At 43.3% G+C, this 21,711-nt stretch overlaps 1 protein-coding gene across 1 annotated transcript in view; it reads right to left on the bottom strand.

The window, feature by feature from the left end:
- Window positions 1-1,583: 1,583 nt before the first annotated feature.
- The window catches only part of CFAP43 (cilia and flagella associated protein 43), a 60,312-nt gene continuing 40,184 nt past the window's right edge, over window positions 1,584-21,711 (bottom strand). The window contains exons 25-39 of the mRNA XM_066621136.1: window positions 20,590-20,796; window positions 19,203-19,292; window positions 19,032-19,112; window positions 17,088-17,213; window positions 15,144-15,263; window positions 14,942-15,065; window positions 14,135-14,205; window positions 13,361-13,449; window positions 11,209-11,416; window positions 10,220-10,332; window positions 5,209-5,368; window positions 3,799-3,963; window positions 3,420-3,500; window positions 2,624-2,777; window positions 1,584-1,914 (exon numbers count right to left, since the gene is read on the bottom strand). Of these exons, the coding sequence (XP_066477233.1) occupies window positions 1,739-1,914; window positions 2,624-2,777; window positions 3,420-3,500; window positions 3,799-3,963; window positions 5,209-5,368; window positions 10,220-10,332; window positions 11,209-11,416; window positions 13,361-13,449; window positions 14,135-14,205; window positions 14,942-15,065; window positions 15,144-15,263; window positions 17,088-17,213; window positions 19,032-19,112; window positions 19,203-19,292; window positions 20,590-20,796 (1,965 nt within the window). The 3' untranslated portion in view covers window positions 1,584-1,738. The remainder of the gene's footprint in view (window positions 1,915-2,623; window positions 2,778-3,419; window positions 3,501-3,798; window positions 3,964-5,208; window positions 5,369-10,219; window positions 10,333-11,208; window positions 11,417-13,360; window positions 13,450-14,134; window positions 14,206-14,941; window positions 15,066-15,143; window positions 15,264-17,087; window positions 17,214-19,031; window positions 19,113-19,202; window positions 19,293-20,589; window positions 20,797-21,711) is intronic.

Raw genomic sequence — 21,711 nt, 5'->3', positions numbered from 1 at the left:
TGCAACTGCTGCTCATGACCCTCCTCCCTCTTGTGCTTCTGTTCCAACAGTTGCCATCCCTCCCATCCCCCCCCCACCCTCTTTACAGATGGGTGGTGACAATAGGGGAGTAAAGAGAACTCCAACACACACATACTCACTCCCCGGCAGCAGCCCCGTTTTTTCTACCTTTTAAAAGGGGAGGCGACTTGAGTCCATTAGCGTCACTAAAGGGTAACTCAGAGACTCCGAAAGTGCCCCTGTTAGGACTCTTTTTCGAGTAGAGGTGCTGCGGGGGGGAGGGGGGTAGGGCTTGACTTGAGACAAGCCATGAAGGGATTTCCCATCCTTGTTACTGAGTGAACTGGGACCAGGCAGATAAAACATGAAAATATCAAAAGTCTTATTAAAAGTTGTAAAATAAGAAAGAAATGGAGGGCGAGAGAAGGATAAAAAAGGCACCAGTAACCCAAGAAAAGGTGGATGAGGTTGGAAGGATATTAAAATGTAAATAAAACCAGCTGTGATTTTTCTGGGTACTTTCCCTTTCCTGCTTACTCATGCTATTCCAGGTTCTTGGCCATTGCGCACATTCTGAGCAACATGGGTGGGCAAATTCCCATGAAGCATCAGTTGCTTATGATGTGGGGTCTGGGCAGATGTGCAAAAGGAGGCGGCAAATGATCTCACTTTTTTTAGCCTGTGGGTGTTAACCCAGTTTTACCTATGGGATTAGGTACGTGGGGTTGCTAGAGTCACTTGAATGTCCTGCTCTTGGGAAGTAGGTGGGCCTTGTGCTCCAGTGAACTAGCACGAAGTCATAGCCAGTTGTTTACAGATTGACTGGGAAAGAAAGACAAAAGCAAAGTAATGGCCTGCTACCTTACACAGATTCAGCAGCCCCTTTATGAAGCTGAACTACATACTGGAGCCCACTAGGCAGCTACAAAATAGGGGAATTATATAAGGTTTTGACCAAATCTTGTTCCTTGGCTCCCACTTTCTCAATCTTCCTGTCTCTGGTACCCAACACTTTCCCAGACTCCTACTTTTGGCCTTTTCTTTTAAAAGATAATTTACCCTCAAGCCCTAACCAGCAGTTCTAACTTTCTACCTACTGTGCTTAGCCTCCTGCTTCTAAGCACTGAGATAAGAAAAAGCCTCATCCTGTATCTTTCTGTCCTCTTCTGTGAGCATCCTTTACCTCCTCCACCTGTCCTAACCTAGAATTTCAATCTTCCAGTAAATTGCCTGGTGTTTGTTTTTTTTCCTTTCTTTCCATCATATTCCCTCTGGGCTTCCTTCCTTATTTGCAGGAGCTCTTTCCAAAGGCTGCCCCAACAAACCACTTCTATTCCTGAGGTAGTGTGATTTTCTTTTGTAGAAGTAGAACTGCCAATGTTCAGACACCTTTCCCTAATAAGCTGGAATACTTGTAAACATTCCACTTCATCCAATCCATATCTACGAGCATCCATAATCCATCCATAATCCATATCCATAATCCATATCTCGTATGTTGATTTTAATAAGTCTTCACTGCCACAAAAGTATTATCTGAAGAGTTCTCTTAAAACATTTATTCTGTGCTAAAGGAGTAATTGTTTAAATTCCAAACAAGTGACTACTCATAACATCTATAAGCAAACCTAATGTAATAAGTATTAAGCAGTTTTTAAAGGGGAAGGAAAAACAATCCACTTTCTTTCAGTTCCACACATTAGTTTTCATTGCTTCTAGCTTTGGAAGAATCACTTTGCTAAAATTCATGCACATCAAAGAAAGCCGGGAATGTTCTCATTCTCAGCCTTTCCACTTCAGCTTGAAGGACGGACAACTCCTGGGCCTGTGCTTTGGCAAGATCCACAAGCTGCTGCCGTTGTACGATGTCCTCATAATGTTCTTTAGCAATCTTTTGATGCAGCTGCTCTGAATCTGTGGGGGGGGGGGGGGGGAGTTCATAATGCATTTAATAAAATGGAATTGTGTAGCAGTAACCAGGTTGCCAGTTCAACTTGTGTGATTGACTGACTTCAAATGTAACAGAACACAATAGGAACTCCCACACTAGGCCCTAACATTTATTTCCTTTGCATTATGATGTGTTTTTTTAACCCCCTCTAACCACTATCATAAGCTCTTAGCATGCTGTATTGCTGTAATTGGTTATGTAAGGTCTGACATTTTCATATTTATGATATTGAGTTGTATCATGAGAAAGTGACTCATGACTAAGTCTTGTGGAAATGATTGGGACTTGAGTTAGTCTTGACTAATGTGTTTTGTTTATTTTAATGGTGCTTAATCATAACTAGCTTCTTTGGATAATAAACCCAAAGAAACCACAACAGCCTCATAGAATGCAGATAACAGAAAGACCAACACAGTTAATCAGTGTTATGGCAGAAACTAGTATGACTGAAGTGGTATAACTGAAGGTCTTAAAGCTGACTATATGTTACTCTAAAATGGAGACTAATCAATTTTTGAAAAAAACACACCTGCTTCTCATCATGTGTGTGTGAAGGTGATAGTATAGTTGGCTATGTGTTTGCAGAGAAAGAAACTGATATATCCAATGGATGGATCTTTATTGAGGGAAATCTAAAGTGAATAGCCAGGCAGCCCTCACAAAATGCCTTACCAGTAGCCTCGTGAATATGCCTCCTTTCTGACACAACAACAAGCATTTCTTGTAACTCCTTGCTGAGTTTCTGATTTGCGACGTTTTTCAGACTGATTTGCTTTTGCAATTCTTTGATTACGTCTTCTCGCTGTTTCAGGTTCTTCTTATGAACCTGGCCATTGAAAAATAAAGCATAGATGTAAGTTGCTTGGATAGATTATGTGAGAAGTTGTGAGAGCAAAATTCATTTCAGAGATAAAGTTGCTATTATTAGGTTTGGATGCATAGCATATAATTCTTGCAGAATTTCTTCCCTATAAACTATTTTAAATTGCCTTTATCCCCTCAGACAAAAGCACAAAGCAGATTTTATTCATAAATCAAACAAAACAGTGATGACACTATTGAAACACAAAGCAAATATCAATGAGAAATTAAAATTAAAATGAAATCCATAAAAGAATGTCTAAAGCAACTTTCTGAGGACAGACTTTTTACAGTTTTGCATGAAATGGGTATAAAAGAGTAGTAAAGCAGCAAGGCAAGGCACACAGTAGTGGAAGATCAGCTCTCCACACAAGAATAGGAGACATTTTTTCTTTTGTTGAAAGAGAAAGAAATTGTCAGTATGGTGGAAAGCAAAGAACAAGGAAAGAAGCTGATTAGATTTGTTTTCTACTTGATGAACCAAAAGCTGCAGGAATAGAAAACTGGCAAAGTTCAAGATGGGGTAGGCAACTGTAGCATTTAAGACAGTACATATCAAATAGACAGGATGCTCCATATTTGTGCAGCATAGCACAAGAGAATTTACCTTTTCCAGAAAATTAAGTGTTGCCTCCATTACTGAGACCTCATGATTTATTCGGCTGTCGTAGTTTAGTACTGTTAAGAACTGTGGAATTAAAAGCAGATTTAAAATATATATTTATAAATCTTGGAATGGTGAGATGTAAACAATCCTACTGCCCAAATCGCTCTATCTTTGTATAATGGGACTACTTTCACAGATCTTTCATTAGGAAGGGTTTTTTTTCTACACTGCTACAGATTGCAAGTTTTGTTATTGCTCCATACTGGAACACCATAGATAACTCTTAAGTTGTGGGATTAAGAAGGGATGATAAAGAGTATGTGAATAAAATGTAGTTCAACTTGATAAATTAATATTTGCATTTGAGAGTGTAACTTACAAGTTGGCGATCTTTTGTGACATTCAGTTTCTGAATATCTCGGGCCCTTTGATTCAGATCTTCCACCTGCATCTGCATTTTTTTATGTTCCCATTCCAGCTGAAATATTCCTTTACGGAAATCTTTGCTTTCCACCATGCTAGCAACTTTCCTTTCTCCTTGAGCCTAGGAAAAAAGTATATTTTAAGTATGTTTTTTTACAGTTCTCTCTGGAAGAAGATGGACAGGATTTCCAAAAAACTCAGTTGTAATGAAGGCTGATTAAGAACTTGCAACCCCTTTCATGGGTTAATGCGTTTTCTCCATTTCCTGAACATGTGGGCTTCTAAAACCATAATTGTGTGTGACCTTATTCAGGAATAAGCTCCACTGAACTTAAGTGGTGATTTACTTCTGAGTAAACATGTATAGGATTTCACAGTGCAATCAATCTTTCCTCTTAGGTTCATGTCCTACTAGCATATAATGGGAGCAAGATGAAAATGATTGCAGAAGCTTGAGAGCTTTATTATAAGCTGAAGCTACAGCTAAACCAATTGAAGTCATTTCCTATAATACAAAACTCAGCCTGTGCATGCTGATCAGATTCTACCTAAAAACAGATCCACAAAGAAGATGGTGATTTCTTTGTACTCACTGAACTGCAGGGGTTGGGCAGAAATTTGACTTTTTTATTTTTTAAAGACAACCAAAGGAGGCACAAAAACTTAACACTGACTTGCTTCCTAGAGAGTCTAAAGGTTAAAACAACAGAGTACAGAAAAGATTCCTAGGAAGGTGTTGCTCCTGGAGAGGTGGCAAAGGATAAAACTTTAAGTTTAATTTGAAAGAATTGCAGCTGAGTGGAAGAGAAAGAAAAGGAGAAAAGATTGTAAAAACATATTCAGAAAAAGAACAAACAGGGAAGATCTGAACCACAGATTCAGATCTGTGGAAGCAGACTGTTGAATGCAGGAGACTCCACCCACCCTTTAACCTAACAGTGTGACTCAGGGCTTGCAAACTCTGATGTACCACAAGTTGCAGGACCTTTCTTGTGTCTTAACAAATTCAGAGGGAAAACATTCAGTACAGGTATGCACTTAACAACAGGGATACATTCTCTGATCCCTTTGTTATGCAATTAGGTCAATTCAGCCCACTCTAGTGCCTTTGTTGTGTACCCAGACACTTACTGCCAGACATTCACTGGTTGCACAGGCTACTGGAGACTGATTGCCTCTTTGTAACAAGAGCCTCTTTGTTGTGTAAACAGACACTCTGCTGCATGCTATGGGAGATCCAATTGCCTCATTAAGAGCCTCTTTGTTTTGCTTTGACCACTGTCATATATTGTTGTTGTTGTTAAACAACATATGCCTATATTAAAGATCTGCAGGGGCTCAGTTCCTCTGAAGCAGACAAAATTACCCGGATTGTGCTGTTCAGTTCCTCAACAATGCTTCTGTTGATGAGAATAGCATCTGTGTAATCTGGTATTAAGTTGGTACCCTCCAGCTCCACTTGCCCTTGTTTAAAGAGAAACTGGACCATCAAATCTAACTGAAATCTCATCTTCTGCTCTCGAAGCCTACAATTACAGAAAGCAAAAATATATTTTCAGTAACTGACACATTTGTTTTACATTTCTGTTATGATCACCAATGAAGATAACTGGTTTCTAAATTCAAAATTTTTTGAAAAGCCTGTGGCAGGAGGAGGATGGGTGTATTTTTTTTTTTTCTCATTTGGGAATTCTCAGCTCCAGAAGCTCTCCAGTTTACAAGCACGTTAGGTTCCAGGGAGTTGTTTGTAAATCATTTTGTTTGCAAGTACAGTAATGCCCCGTCCCTGTTGCTGAAGCTGTCAGTTCCACTGTAGAGCCACTGGGAATGCACCTGAGCAGCCTCCCTACTTAGCAGCCACTGGATGTTGGAGCTGAAAGTTTTCATTTTTAAATTGAAATTTCATAAATAGGGGAGCATCTGCAACCATACTATAGCACATGAACTTGGTGTGCTCTTAAACTACCTAACATAATGGTTAGTCCAGATGTGAAAATGAGTTTAAATGTGGCACAGCTTATGACAATCCCTTGGCAACACCAAATATGATACTAAAGCTGCAGTTTTATACACACCTGGAAGTAAGTCTCGTTAAGCTGAATGGAGCTTACTTCTGAGTCAACAAGCATAGGACTGCATTAGGTAGGTAGTATTGGCAACCTTCAGTCTCGAAAGACTATGGTATCGCGCTCTGAAAGGTGGTTCTGGCACAGCGTCTAGTGTGGCTGAAAAGGCCAATCCGGGAGTGACAATCCCTTCCACACCGGGAGCAAGTGCAGTCTGTCCCTGGTCTGTCTCCCTGGCTATGGGCCTTCCTTCTTTGCCTCTTAGCCTCAGACTGTTGGCAAAGTGTCTCTTCAAACTGGGAAAGGCCATGCTGCACAGCCTGCCTCCAAGCGGGCCGCTCAGAGGCCAGGGTTTCCCACTTGTTGAGGTCCATCCCTAAGGCCTTCAGATCCCTCTTGCAGATGTCCTTGTATCGCAGCTGTGGTCTACCTGTAGGGCGCTTTCCTTGCACGAGTTCTCCATAGAGGAGATCCTTTGGGATCCGGCCATCATCCATTCTCACGACATGACCAAGCCAACGCAGGCGTCTCTGTTTCAGCAGTGAATACATGCTAGGGATTCCAGCACGTTCCAGGACTGTGTTGTTTGGAACTTTGTCCTGCCAGGTGATGCCGAGGATGCGTCGGAGGCAGCGCATGTGGAAAGCGCTCAGTTTCCTCTCCTGTTGTGAGCGAAGAGTCCATGACTCGCTGCAGTACAGAAGTGTACTCAGGACGCAAGCTCTGTAGACCTGGATCTTGGTATGTTCCGTCAGCTTCTTGTTGGACCAGACTCTCTTTGTGAGTCTGGAAAACGTGGTAGCTGCTTTACCGATGCGCTTGTTTAGCTCGGTATCGAGAGAATGTGTGTCGGAGATCGTTGAGCCAAGGTACACAAAGTCATGGACAACCTCCAGTTCATGTTCAGAGATTGTAATGCAGGGAGGTGAGGCCACATCCTGAACCATGACCTGTGTTTTCTTCAGGCTGATTGTCAGTCCAAAATCTTGGCAGGCCTTGCTAAAACGATCCATGAGCTGCTGGAGATCTTTGGCAGAGTGGGTAGTGACAGCTGCATCGTCGGCAAAGAGGAAGTCACGCAGACATTTCAGCTGGACTTTGGATTTTGCTCTCAGTCTGGAGAGGTTGAAGAGCTTTCCGTCTGATCTGGTCCGGAGATAGATGCCTTCTGTTGCAGTTCCAAAGGCCTGCTTCAGCAGGACAGCGAAGAAAATCCCAAACAAGGTTGGTGCAAGAACACAGCCCTGCTTCACTCCGCTTTGGATGTCAAAAGGGTCTGATGTGGAGCCATCGAAGACAACAGTGCCCTTCATGTCCTTGTGGAAAGATCTGATGATGCTGAGGAGCCTGGATGGACATCCAATCTTGGGGAGAATCTTGAAGAGGCCGTCTCTGCTGACCAGGTCGAAAGCCTTTGTGAGATCTATGAAGGCTATAAAGAGTGGCTGTCGTTGTTCCCTGCATTTCTCCTGCAGTTGTCTAAGGGAGAATACCATATCAGTGGTGGACCTGTTGGCTCGGAATCCACACTGCGATTCTGGATAGACGCTCTCTGCAAGTACCTGGAGCCTCTTTAGTACAACTCGGGCAAACAGCTTTCCTACAACGCTAAGGAGAGAGATGCCGCGGTAGTTGTTGCAGTCACCCCTGTCACCTTTGTTCTTGTACAGCGTGATGATGTTTGCATCCCTCATGTCTTGAGGTACTCCACCTTCTCTCCAGCAGAGACAGAGGATTTCATGCAGCTCAGTGACTATGATCTCTTTGCAGCATTTTAGGACTTCAGCAGGGATGCTGTCTTTTCCAGGTGCCTTGCCAAAGGCAAGGGAGTCCAGGGCCACGTGAAGTTCTTCTAGGGTTGGTTCACTGTCAAGCTCTTCCAGCACAGGCAGGCACTCAATGTTGTTCAGTGCTTCTTCGGTGACTACATTTTCTCTGGAATATAGCTCAGAGTAGTGCTGCACCCAGCGTTCCATCTGCTGCGCCCGATCCTGGATGACCTCGCCTGTGGCAGACTTCAGAGGGGCAATTTTCTTCTGTGTTGGACCTAGGGCCTGCTTGATACCATCATACATCCCCTTGATGTTGCCCGTGTCAGCTGCTATCTGTATTTCGGAACAGAGCTGGAGCCAGTAGTCGTTAGCACATCTCCTGGCAGTCTGTTGGACTTTGCTGCGAGCAGTTCGGAGGACCTGCAGGTTGCGCTCACTGGGACAGGCCTTGTATGCTGCTTGAGCTCTCCTCTTTTCCTCAATGACTGGTGTCAACTCCTCAGAGTGGGCTTCAAACCAGTCTGCCGCCTTGTTGGTCTTCTTGCCGAATATGGACAAGGCGGTGTTGTAAACGGTATTCTTGAAATGTTCCCATCTGTTGGATGCGTTTGCGTCGGCCGGGCCTGGAAGAGATTCCTCAAGCGCTTGTGCAAATTCCTCCACTTTTGTCTGATCCCGGGTCTTGCTGGTATCAATGCGAGGTCTTCCTTCCTTTTTCGTGTGATACAGTCGCTTTGTTTGCAGTTTCACTCTGCTGCACACCAGGGAGTGGTCAGTGTCGCAGGCAGCACCATGATAACTGCGTGTGATCTTGATGCTGGGAAGGCTGGAGCATCTGGTGAGGATCAGGTCGAGCTGGTGCCAGTGCTTTGATCTTGGATGTCTCCAAGAGACTCTATGTTGGGGCTTTGTGTTGAAGAATGTGTTGCTGACACAGAGACCGTGATGACAGCAAAACTCTAGCAGGCGTTGGCCATTTTCGTTCATCCTCCCAGTGCCAAACTGACCTAAGCAAGTGGGCCATGAACTGTTATCAGCACCAACTCTAGCATTGAAATCGCCGAGGATGAACAATGGCTCTTTTACAGGGATTTTCTTGACAGTGGTGGCCAGGTCATCATAGAATTTGTCTTTGGCTTCTGCTGGAGACGACAGAGTCGGTGCATAAGCACTGATGAGAGTGATAGGTCCTGCTGATGACTGGAGCTGCAGGGACAAAATTCTTTCACTTCCCACAGTAGGTGGGATGATGGATTTCAGCAGGGTATTTCTGACCGCAAAGCCAACGCCATGTTCCCTGGTTTCGTTTGGTGGTTTTCCCTGCCAGAAAAATGAGAAATTTCTCTCCTTGACAGATCCGGAATCTGGCAGCCTAGTCTCTTGAAGGGCGACGATGTCCATCTGCAGTCTGCTCAGCTCCATGTCGATGACAGCTGTTTTGCGTGCGTCATCTATTTCTTGCAGGTCATCAGAGAAGCCAGGTGTCATTGTCCTAACGTTCCAGGTGCCCAGCTTTAGGGCAGTAGTTTTCTGTTTTCTGTTGCATGGTGCAGAGTTGTCGATCCGCTTGTCGGTTTTCACCCTAAACCCCACGCACCCCATGAGGTTAACGGACCGTGGTGAGGCAACACCTTACTGGCTGGGGACTGCCCAGCTTAAGGCGGGCGGTAGCTGCCCAATGAGATGCAATGATCTCTCCCACCGTCGGAAGCAGCCCCTGGCGTCATGCTCTACGCCAATCGAGCAAAGACTTATAACCGGTAAACTGCTGCTTCCCGTGTTGTGCCGACGCCGTATGGCGAAGTTGGAGTGTCCTCTCCAGTGCGCGAAGCCTGGGTAAAGAAGGTATGGAGGATAGGCTGTTACCCATGCAGCAAATCCCCCCTCTCCACGTCGCTGGAATGGTCCAATGGAAAGGCAGAAGCCAATACGGTTGGTTCCAGCGGCGTCGCAGGAGTTGCCAGAACGTGACTGTGTTCAGCCATGAACTGCCTAAGGGACTCCGGCTCCTGATTTTGCCTCGAGGTTGACTCCTGAAGCCTTTTCCAGAACTAGATGTAGCCACAAGGCAGTGGAGGTTTGAGGTCAGAGTTTCCTTCTCTTAGATGAGCTGCCTTCCTAGGCTGACGAGTCCCATCTACCCGGTGGCTGTTTAGTCGCCTCTTACGACAAGTACAGCCAAACTGAGGGCCTATTCTTAGCCCCCAGCCCCCAGGACTGCATTGCTACTCTGAATTTCAGTACACAGGAATAGCCCTTGGTTGGTTGGCTGCACATAGCGTATGGCAGGAATGTCCCATATCTAAACATCTGCTTTTTTCAGAGGACAGCTGCTGAGATGGCAGCATCTGCAACTATGTCAAACTAAGAGCATAACCAGCTCTCATTCAGATGGGTATCTCAAGAACCTAATACCTATAACGTCTTGAGTGCTTTCTGTAGTACAGCTTGATTAGATTTTCTGTAGTACAGAAGATTTTGTAGTACAGCTTATAGGAACATAGTAAAAAAAAGAACAAAAAGGAAAAAGCACACTTGCAGGTTTAGCTCGGTGAAAACCTGGTCAATTTCTTTCCGTATCTTCTCATCGTCTTCGACTCTCTTCTGAAGGAAAGTCTGCATCTCTGCTAGTGTCAGTGCTTTTTGTTTCACCTAGGCAAATAGGACAGTCTTTTCAAGCATTGCCTCTCTGAGTTTTGCTAAGGCACAGGCTTGATTATTAAATTTCTTTAGCAGAGCAGCCTCTCTCTTACCCACTTTTGAATGTTCAAGGTTAATATCTCAGCAAGCCTGCAGTCCTTAATTTACTCTGAAGTACAGCCTGCTAAATCAGTGGTTCTCAAACTGGTGGGTCGCAACCCACCAGTTCGTGTAAAGGTTCCCCTGTCCCTTTAAGGGGCAGGTGACGGGGAGAGGCAGGGAAGCAATTCCCAGGATAGCGTCTGCATGGGGGGGGGCGAGGGGGGTGCTTGTGACTTACTTTCAGAAGGCAGAGCTGCAGCAGGCTGCAGGAGATGCGGGGAGTCCTGCACAGCTCTCTGCAGCGCTCCCCAAGGCCTGGAACTTTCACTGAAAGCAGGTGCAAAGCACTTTCCGTTTTCCAGGCCTCCCTCCCCTTCCCCCATCCCTTAAAGGGACAGGGGAACTGTTACACGAACTGGTGGGTCGTGACCCACCAGTCTGAGAATCACTGCCCTAGGGGAATAGTCTCCCCAATGTGAGACTCTGCAAATTCACAGAGTGAAAATGGGTCACTTCTGCACTGCCGTGTTGTGTCCGGAAGCGTTCGTCAGATGTGTCGGATCTCACACATAGGCAGGAGCGTGGAGGCCACAGTTTAGGCAAGCTGCAGAAGATGACCTCTGCATATTATACTAGAAATGATTAAAAGGAAACTGCCTTGTGAATGACCTAGAACTGTAAGTTTCTTAACAGGCCAGTTCCATAGGATTCTGAAACTTGTGTAATATACATAATACATTTTCAAATAAAATTTAAAAACAAGTAGAAATAACTTTACATACATACCATCTGTTCACTTTCTATTTTGGTTCGTCGAGCCGCACAGAAACGTTCCCAACTAGCAAGGTCAAGCCCCTCAGGTCTGTTTTCAGGCTCATCCATGTCATCAATACTTTTCATCAAATGGGCAAGAGCATCCTGGTGTGCTTTAGCGGAGCCTGGCCGATCACCGTAGGGGTTAGCAGCATCGACATGAACTTTTGTCTTCGGAGCCCTTCCATCATGGAATACAGGAGATAAAAACACAGAGCACAGTTGATCCACAGACATTGAAAAGTTTGTGTTTAGTACAGGCATGCCCCTGTATCCATGGGGGTTCTGTTTCGGAACCCAGCCACAGATACCTGAATCTGCAGCTACGAGGGCATGCCTATACTAAGCTTTATGGGGTTTCCCAATGCCTTTTAAGGCATTAGAACCATCACTTCCAGTTTTATGAAAAAACCAGAAGAGACTTTTTTACCTCTAAGGTTCAGTCTGAGCCTGGAAGAGGCCATGGATGGACATCTGCAGCCTCTGTTGGGCTCAGAGGATCTTCCAGGGGCGTGGGGAGCAGAGCTCCCCTTGCCTGCAGAGGGGTCATGTGCCAGGTGTGGGTACCCCAGAGACTCGATCCTTGGATAAGTGAATGATTTTCACAATAATTTTCAGGGTATCTGTTACCAGCTGTCCCTTTCCTTTTGCTTACTCTTTAATCTGCATACTGTTCTTTTTCTTATAAAAATTATACGCAATAGTCATGGTGAAATGTCTTTGCCCCTGCCCCCTCCACAAAGAAATGATATACAAGAGTACAGGCTCAATCCTATCCATCATTCCAGCACTGATGCAGCCATACCAATGGGGCGTGTGCTTCATCCTTGGTGGCGAGACAGTCACAGAGGCCTCCTCCAGGTAAGAGAATGTTTCCTTACCTTGGGCCTGCAGTGACATTGGAAAGTTGGATAGGATATGGCCCTGAGTCATTTAATTTCTTTCCAGAGCTCTAACGCTGTCACTAGTTCTTTATCCTTACTTTCACCTTTATCCTATAAATCCATGGTGCTGTGACTATGTGACTCCTGTGTTCTAGACTGGATCTAGCATGTCAATAGCATTATATAAAAATATGGGAATCTTTCTACATCAAAGGTCCATCTAGCCTACCACCCTGTTTCCAAGGATGACCAGCCTTAAACATTAACCAGTAGCAACAGCACTACTAAGCAAATTTCTTTTTTCTGTGTATGGCTCATTCATTATGCGGGCTGCTACCATCAGTCAAGGGAGTTAATTCCACACAGCAGCAGTATTAGCTGACCATGAACTCATGAACATAAGCTACAGTAAGTTTTGTTATCAACGAATTTAATTTCTCTGCTATGGAGGTGGCAGTAATTGCAGCGGTTGACTTTCATGAGCTCCCTCAGACATTAACAGCCCAATTCTGTTGAGGATTGGGCTGTGATGTGGAGCCTCTTACAACAATGGAAAGCCCTTCTGCTGTTGTAAAATAGTTGCTGATGAAGCGCACAATGCTCCATCAGTGGCCATTTTGCGCATCCAGCAGCAGTGCAACTCCACAGGCAGACCCTGCAGTGCCTGCCAGACTTGGTAGCAGTGGGGAAAGGGTGAAACTGGGTAGGGAGGGGGGAGGAAGTGTCTTATGGTACCATCAAGACTAATACATCTATTGTTGCATAGGCTTTTATGAACTGTATTCCACTTCAGATACATGGTGTAATCCTCACTAGGCAGGGGTGTGTATGCACATGTGTGAATGTGCATGCATTTGTACAGACAAGAACAGTGGAAAAAAGTGTCAGATGATAGGAAATGAAAGTGGCTTAGTCTTTTAGGAGCTTAGAAATATACCAAATACTGTATATTTCCTCTTCCAGCATGGACCATTTTACTGCTTTAGCTTAGAGGCTATAGAGATTCTCAACCTGGGCCTTGTGCAGAAAACATGTCATGGCATGAAGATTAATGAGCAATATGGCACTATCACAAGCAAACACTACACATTTATCAGCATGGCTACTGTAAGCAGATCATCTTCCTTAACGGTTCCAGCACCACAAGTATCTTATCCTAGTCATTAGTTTTGAAAGCAGGTTACTTGTAATGTTCCCAATAAGACTTCCAAGAAATTATTGGAACTGAGGGAAGATCTTACCGTGGTCGACGTTTGTAAAGTTTGAATAGCTGATCAATGTGATGAGTGGGAAGATCTGAAAATTCCTTTCTGAAGCCACGTTCCAGAAGCTAACAATGAGAGGGGAACAGCATGATGAAAATGATCAACAGAAAACACTGGAGTGGCTTTAAATTCAGGAGTCTAAAATCTGTGAAATTGCTATCAAATTGTTCAGCATAGAAGCTAACTGAATTCTGTGGTGGTATTTGAGAATCTAGATATTTTCACCAGCACTAGTTTACATACCATAAAGCACAGCAGTCACCTATATATAAATTTAACACAGTAAGGGAAGGTGAATAATGTTGACTTTTATTTAATATTGATCTTGTATATCATTTTTAAAAGAACTCTAAAGGAGCATTCCCTTCATTGTAAGCTGATGTTGGGACCTATGGTCAGAAAGGTGGGATAGAAATATAATAAATAACATGTGAAAACTAACCAAAGGACCACACGGTCTTTCAAACCTGATATCTCAGCCCTTCAGTTTACTTACACATATCCAGTGGGCCAGGAATATTACACTGGCAACTTTACTGTGACATTACCGTTGTTTCTAAAATAGTCCCTGTAGCAACACAAGACTGGATCAATTGAGAGATCCACAATCAAATTAAGATTAAGTAATAATAATAATAACTAATAAGTACCTGGATCTAAACTAGTCCCTTTAAACTCAAGAAGGCTAGTGCATTTATATCCTACAGCTTCAACCAAACAACTCTGTAGATCTGGCATTAAGATTCTTACTTTATCTTCAGCAGTTAAGATGTCATAGGCCTCCCTGGCAGCATCCACTTCTGATCGGGATGTCTTGACTGCTTCAAGATACGTAATCTGTATTTTACAAAGAAAAAGTGGAAATGACTGACTGCTTTTGGAACATAAGAAGCCAAGTGAAATACTTGTCTTATTCTTACATTAATATAGCTGGGTGCAAAAAATGTAGCACCTGTATGCAGGAACGATTTAAGATCCCTAACATCTTGAGAGAGGAATATTTGATGGGCTCCCTGAACAGGTTTTGTTTCCTTTAAAAGTTTTACAGTCATCCATTTCACCATTTATCAGGGCTGCTCGAACCCCAGCCCAGGAGCAGGATCCAGGGTTTGGATGAATCCATCCACCCAATGAGCAGACCTCACCATTCTGCCAGGTGGGCCGCATGTTGTCCTCCACAATTGGGGGAAAGGGACGCTCTGGGCAGTTGCGTCTGCCTGGACATCCTGTTGCGTGGCTTTCTGGGATGCTGGGTAGCAGATATGACTTCCCAGAGTGCCCCTGCCCCCTGATCATGGAGCACTACACGTGGCACCTAGGTGGAACAGAAAGATGTGGTCCGAATGGGGGACCACGTTTTTGTTGCACAGTGGAGGTGAGTTTGGCCACTGCTACCATTGATAAATAGCAGGAGGAGGGTATTTCATCATAGGTATGTAGAACTCATGGATGGTATGTTCAAGATGAAAGATTTTAAGGTAAAACCATTCATAGATGGTTGGCTAGATATTTAATCTCAAAAGAGCAAGCCCCATAAGAAATAGCTACTATGTCAACTTTCAAAAATTCTTGCCTTTTCTTTCCGCTTTTTATCAAGGTAGTGATGAAGTGCAGCTTCTCTTCTGCTAAGCTCTTCATCCAAAAGTAAGGAGTAAAGGAGGTTGGTTATTTTGAGTTCTTCCTAGGAAAAAATTTTCAAGGAGGTCAGACTGCTGTTTGTATAGAAAAGTGTCTGGTGGCCATGGGGTCCCAAGCTTACCTGGTTTATAACCATTTCTGTATGGACTTTTTTCTCAAAAAGCCTGTTCACAATTTCATCAAATGTTTGTGTTGTTTCCTGAACAGATCCTTGAAGTTTCCTCAACTCTGTTTCCAGAATCTAAAAAAGAAAGGGGTGCAGCGTTTTTAACATGAGTTTATAAATATAGATTACAGATGAGGATGAGATACAAGGAACTTTTATTTTGCCTTCGTGCTTTAAAAAAAATCTGAAATGTTCTCACTTTTTAGAAAACAAAATTCTAAATCAGAGATTTTCAACCTTTTTAAAATCTCACGGCACACTGACAAGGTGCTAACATTTTCAGGGCACACCATCAGTTGTTTGACAATTGACAAGGCACACCATGCTGCTGATGGGGACTCACATCCCCAATGTCCCTACTAATAAATTAACCTCCCGCAAACTTCTGCGGCACACCTGAGGACCATTTGTGGCACACCAATGTGCTGCAGGCACACTGGTTGAAAATCGCTGTTCTAAATAGTCATGCTTGCAAGAGAAAGCTCTGTGAGCTTTGTAAGTGTTCATTTCAGAGCCTGGCTACACAAGACTCTGCATCACAGCAAAAAGAGCCATTAAGAATTTTGAAACTCTTTGATGACAAGCGTACCATGGAAATCAATGAGGCATGTTAGTCATAATTCTCTGAAGCCCATTAACTAACTTTCTGTAGCTACAAATCGGTTAGAAAAGTTGGAAAGATTCCTAGGCAAACACACAGGGACAGGTTTCTAGCTCTTTTCACCAACTGCTGTTTTGCTGTGCTTGTCTTATCTAATGGCTCATTGTTCCTGGAGTTGAGAGGGGAAGAACAATTCCCTGATAAAGGAGGGAAAAAATCTGATCCATGGAAAAAGACAGCCAGTGGCTTCTGTTTCCCAGAGTGTTTATCTATGATGTCCTCCATCTTTCCCTGCTTTATTTCTAGAAGTGTCCAAAAAATAAGGAAAAATTGACAAAAAGCAGGAGATGGGGAGCAAGGTATTCGTTACACTTGGAAAATTTAGTAAAACTTTCACTTTGCCTCACTGAAGAAATGATGAATGAATGAATCACATCATACATAAGACAATTTGATTTTGATTTAATTAAATGAGGTTAAAATATTTCCACAGAAGAATGCTTAATACTTTAGAGCAGGAGTGTCAAACTCGTTTCATACAGTGGGCTGATTAGCATTCAGGATGCCTACTGAAGGCCAGAAGTTATGTCATTAAGCAGGAACTGATGTCATTAAGCAGATAATGACCACAAACAAACACTTTTTTCTCACTTAGGAACTCATTAGCTGCAAATGACAGCCAAGAATCTATGCAGATTTTGATCATATATGCAAGATATGGAGAGCCCAGTTATAACACAAGCCACCCTTTCAGCAATGCTGCTTCTGCTGAAGCGTCACTTTGCAGCTCAGCAGCCAAGAAGTGCTCTGCAATGTGAAGCCTTGGCAGAAGCAGCACTGTGAAAAGGGCGACCCCACATGATAATTGGGCTGTCTCAGCGCCTTGGCAGCTTCTTGTCTCACCATTCTGTTCTGCCACCTCCCCCATACTATTCCTCCCCTTCTGAGGCTCCTTCCATCTCTCCTTCCCAGGGTCTGGGCAGAAGTGGTGCTGCTGAAAGGATGGTGCTGGGAGAGCCCAATTTTCACACGGGCCACACTCTCAGCAGGGACAGTGAAACAGTACTGTTGAAAGACTGGCCTGTGTGATAATTGGCCTCTCTTAGCACTGCCCTTTCAGCAGTGCCACTTCTGCCAATGCGTCATATCACAGCTCAGCAGCTGAGAACTGCTGATTTTGGTGCTGGGGTAGCCCATTATCATGGCGGTTGGATTAAGAGCTACTATGGGCTGCATATGGTCCATGGGCCTTGTTTGACACTCCTGCTTTAGAGGATAGGAACCTTAAACATCTTTACCTTTCGGTGTTTCTCTCTTTCTTCATTCAGTTCCTTCACTTTCTTCTCATATTCTTTATACATCTTTTTTTCATCTTCATTCCAGAGTTCCTCTGGTTTTAATACAAATGGAGGTGCTGGAATTTCCTGAATATATTAATGAGATAATAGAGCTCTGTAGCTGGTGCAATATGAGGAGACGAAAGGGGCTAGGAGCCTCTGAACAGAGTGGTTAGGATCCAGCATGTGTCATTGCTGCCAAATCCACTCCCTCCCGTCATCTCCCCACCCCATTCCTCCCTCCCAAGTTTTACCTCTCCCTGTCCCCATCATTGTTTTATTTGGTCCGGCAGGCACAACGCAGACTGGCGGCAGAGTTGTGGCATTCCTGCATGCAAAATGGCCACCAAAGGAGCTCTGCACTCCATTGGCAGCCATTTTACTACAGCACGTGTCACTTCCACTGTCGTAATGGGCTCCTCAGGACATTCCAATCCTGGATAGGATTTGTCTGTAAGTCACATTACAGGGACAGTCTATGGCTTCTGTTCAGCACTAGAATCATTGGAAATTAGCTACAGAACAGTTGTTGAATTGCATCCAGTTGTGATACTCAGGAATGCTCACACAGAGATCTATACACACACACTCACTAAGGTTACAATCCTATGCACACTTTCCTGGGAGTAAGCCCAACTTAACACAATGGGGCTTATTTTTTAGTAGACATGCATAGGATTGTGCTGTAACTCTCTCATCCTGTGGATGACCTGAAAGATTTGGCTTCAATTCAGATGTAACAAGAAGTCACATTCTGGCACTATGAGAACAAGCCACGGGCTTATGCTCTTTTGCTTGCCCCAGTGAGATTGGTCTGTATGCCTCATGTCTCAGGGACATGTTCTGCCTTAGACTTACACCTCCACCCCCCTCTCCTAGGCCTCGATTTTGTGATCTCACTCTGTGCCTAGATATGTGAGATCTGTTCCCATGATTTTCCCCCCTTTGGACACTCTGTTTCAATTATGTTTTCTACTTTCTGTCCAAACTAAGATTGCAAACCATGGTTTGAATGAAGATGATCTGCAATCCTGACCTGAAAGGCATGAATAAGCCAATTTGCTGATTTGGATACCTGGGTGTCTGTGTCTGATTTGTGATAGCTGGGTGTCATTCATGAAACGGATGTGATTTCTGCTGACCCCTCCTCCACCTGCAGCCCCCCAACCCAGTACCATATTCCAAATTAATCCTCAGACTCTTTCAACCCTTAGGATCAAATCTGAGGGAAGGCATCAGGCACAGCAACAAGGAGGAGGGGAGAGGAAGGCTTTCTTCCATGAGCAGAACCCTGCTTACAATACTAGGACTCTAAACCAATCACTATGTGCGTACTTCAAAATGACTGAATTGTAGCCATCAACAGCTTGTAGTGGTTTAATCTTTCAACAGAAGGCCACCATGGCTGCAATCCTATCCACACTTTCTTGGAAGTAAATCTCATTGAACACAATAGGACTTACTTCTGAGAAGACATGCATAGGATTGTGCCTTCTGTGTACATCACACATTTCCAAGCTCAGCTGCATTCTCACTGTGTTTGTGAATAAACAAGAGAGAAAATGGCTAATCAGCTGCATCAATATGTATTCAATTTCACAAGTTGGGTATGTTGTGTTGATTAACCCAGAATGAAAACTCTGGTCCAATTACAGCCAATGATTTTATTATGGATTCCAATTGCTGCTCCACACTTTAAGGGCTAATTTCAATTTCAGCGATCCCTTATGCTTTGATCATTCTCTCGTTACTAATTAAGGTTAGTAAGGACAGAAGCAAAGTGCTAAGGCCAAGTGAGCTCACTCCCCTGGCACAAGTACAGAGTTCAGTTTATGAACTAAAAATGAGATGCATTTGTAATCATGTTTGCCTGGACTTGAACTGCAGAACAGAAACATGACTCACCATCTTCAAAATGTCTTCCTTTTTTACTTCAAGGACTCCACCCATCATGTCCATAAGGGCACGTTCTCTTGCATTCTCCCTCTAAAAAGAGTGGCAAAATGAAAGATAACACTGTAAAAATGGAACATGGGATCAGAGAAGGGAGGGGAAAATGTACAGACACCAGACTACCTGAGCAGCCAGACGTCGTTTATACTCAATCTTAGCCATTATTTTTTGCTTTGCTTTCTGCACTGGGGTCAGGTATTCTTTCGCTTTGATCTGTGAAGACAAAAGGTTCCAGTTCAGCATTTTCTGTGGGTGCATTTACTTGGAATTCACATTGTTTTTCCTAAAGGTCTAATTTCCTAATGTTCTGTCATCTTCTTAGCACTCCTCCATCATATCGTCAATACTAGACTCTCTTAGATCCTGTGAATTCTCCAGCAGGATCTGTGCTATATAATTATGGGGTGCATCTTCAAAGTCATTTAGAATAAATTAATAATTGTACCAACATACAGCTTAAAAGCCATCTGTGCATAGGAGTGGGACAACAGCTATTAAATGGCAGAGAATAATTTGAAGGTATTTGATCTTATTTTGTCTCAGGATCAAGCCAGATCTGAGCCTGTTTAGTACCTGGATAAGAGACCACTTAGGAATCCTATGTACAGTGCTTTTAGCCTCAGGCTATAGCTACATGTGTGGCTTGAATTCACACATGTGCTTTCTATGCCCAGTGCTGCTCTTTTTCATCTATCTACAGATGTAGTGGGAATAAACCATTATCATGAATAGTTGCAACTGTGGAAGTTTGTGTGGGAGGTGATGAGTAAATTGATCCTTGTTCTGCTTTTTGGTCATGGCTGCTGGTTCCTACTATTGCCTGTAGAAATAATAGTATGTCATTTCCAAAGGAATTCTGTAAACTATGAAATTCTGAAACTCCTGTAGTATCACAGTAAGCAAATGATGGCACCTTTTTCTTGTCTTTCTTAAATATATAGAGGATGCCACCTGCCCCTCACAATGGCTGGAAGAGGCCAAGGAAACAACTGGAGCAATATTGCCTCCTTAGTCTGAAGGATTACTTATTAACTAAGTGGACAATTAATTAACTAACTGAACAACGATACAAGTCTCTTATTCGCCTTCTAGCCCATAGAGAGTCCTATGATCATCACCTTCACCTTGCTTCATGCCCTCCCATGCAATGATGAGGAGTCCTCTCTAGATGGTGACCTTACAGGAAGAGCAGAAGGCAAACTATTTTAAGGGAACAGGCAAATCTATGTGTGTTATTTTCTGCTACCACCTGTACCAAAATATGCATTGCTGAAGAGCAATAGTGGGGGAGGGTGTTTGCGTTCATGCCCTGCTTAAGAACTACATCTGATACAGCAGGGATCTTCTATAGCCTTACTGAAAAGTACTTAAAATGATATTGTATATTACTATATTGTTGAACGGTTGCTTCTTTGAGGTTTATACAAGACTGAGATGGATGCAGCATCCCAGGATACATCTGCACTATTAATGTGTAAGGTGAGAGAAATATAAGTTTCAGATACTAAACCTCTGTTTCTGAGACTATCAGTGCACATTCTGGTTTCTCGTTATCTGAAAAGCTTGGCACCCAGATCTTCTCCTGTAAATCCAGCTGTTGCAAGATCTCTGTGATCCTCACATTCCTCTCATTTACACGTGCAATCTCCTGTTCCTTCATCCGGATGACTCCATCAAATTCTTTGTTAAAAGCCATCTTCACCTGGTAAATAATATCCTGAAATACCAGGTAAGAAATACCAGGGTGATACTTCAAAGGACATGTGATAAAATCCCAAACCACATACTGAGGCTCATGGAGTTGTTCTCCATGATAACTGACAGCAGCTTTGAAAACCTGTTTCTTTGTTTTCATCGCTCCTGCTGGAAACCATCAAATGAAAGGGGGAGGAAATTTTCAGAGTTGAGACTCTAATCTTAGAGTTGAGTTATATAAGCATCTGCCAGATCCGGTGTGTCAAACACATTTCATACAGCAGGTCGAATATTGTTCATGGTGTCTGCTGAGTGACCTCATCAAGCACAAAGTGATGTCATTAAGCAGATAGGCCAGGAATAAGCACTTTGTTCTCAAGTAGGATCTCATCAGTTGCAAATGACAGAAGATAAACAAATTTTGAATATATTTTTAAATGTGTTTTTTTTTTTTACATGTTGTTAGCCGCCCTGGGTCCCTTTAGGGAGAAGGGCGGGATATAAATAAAGTTTTTTATTATTATTATTTATTATTTGCAAGATATGGGAGAGTGACTGCCTTTTCAGCAGCACTCCTTCTGAGGTATCACTTTACAACTCAGCATCTGAGAGGTGCTCTGCAAAGTAATGCCTTGGCAGAAACGGCGCTGTTGAAAGGGTGGCTCTGGTAGAACCCTGTTATAATGGGCACCAGATAATGAGCTTCTGAGGACTGCATCCAGCCTACTGGCCTTATGTTTGACACACCTGTGCTAGATCACAAACTTGTAGTGATGATATTTGGTTAAGGTAAAAAAAAATGCTTTACAGCAAACTTATTTTAAACTCAAGAGATGAAGCCTTGAAGCCAGGGTCAAAATTTTCTCTCCAGTATTGGGTAGCCTTACTATGTAAGCTCAAAATCACCTTCATTTTCCTCATTGTGCTGAAAAAAAAG

This window comes from Tiliqua scincoides, chromosome 3 (genome assembly GCF_035046505.1).
Source record: "Tiliqua scincoides isolate rTilSci1 chromosome 3, rTilSci1.hap2, whole genome shotgun sequence".
In the NCBI taxonomy this organism is placed as follows: domain Eukaryota; kingdom Metazoa; phylum Chordata; class Lepidosauria; order Squamata; family Scincidae; genus Tiliqua; species Tiliqua scincoides.
Note: the sequence above shows the minus strand (reverse complement) of the source record. Positions and strands in the feature narration are given on the sequence as shown.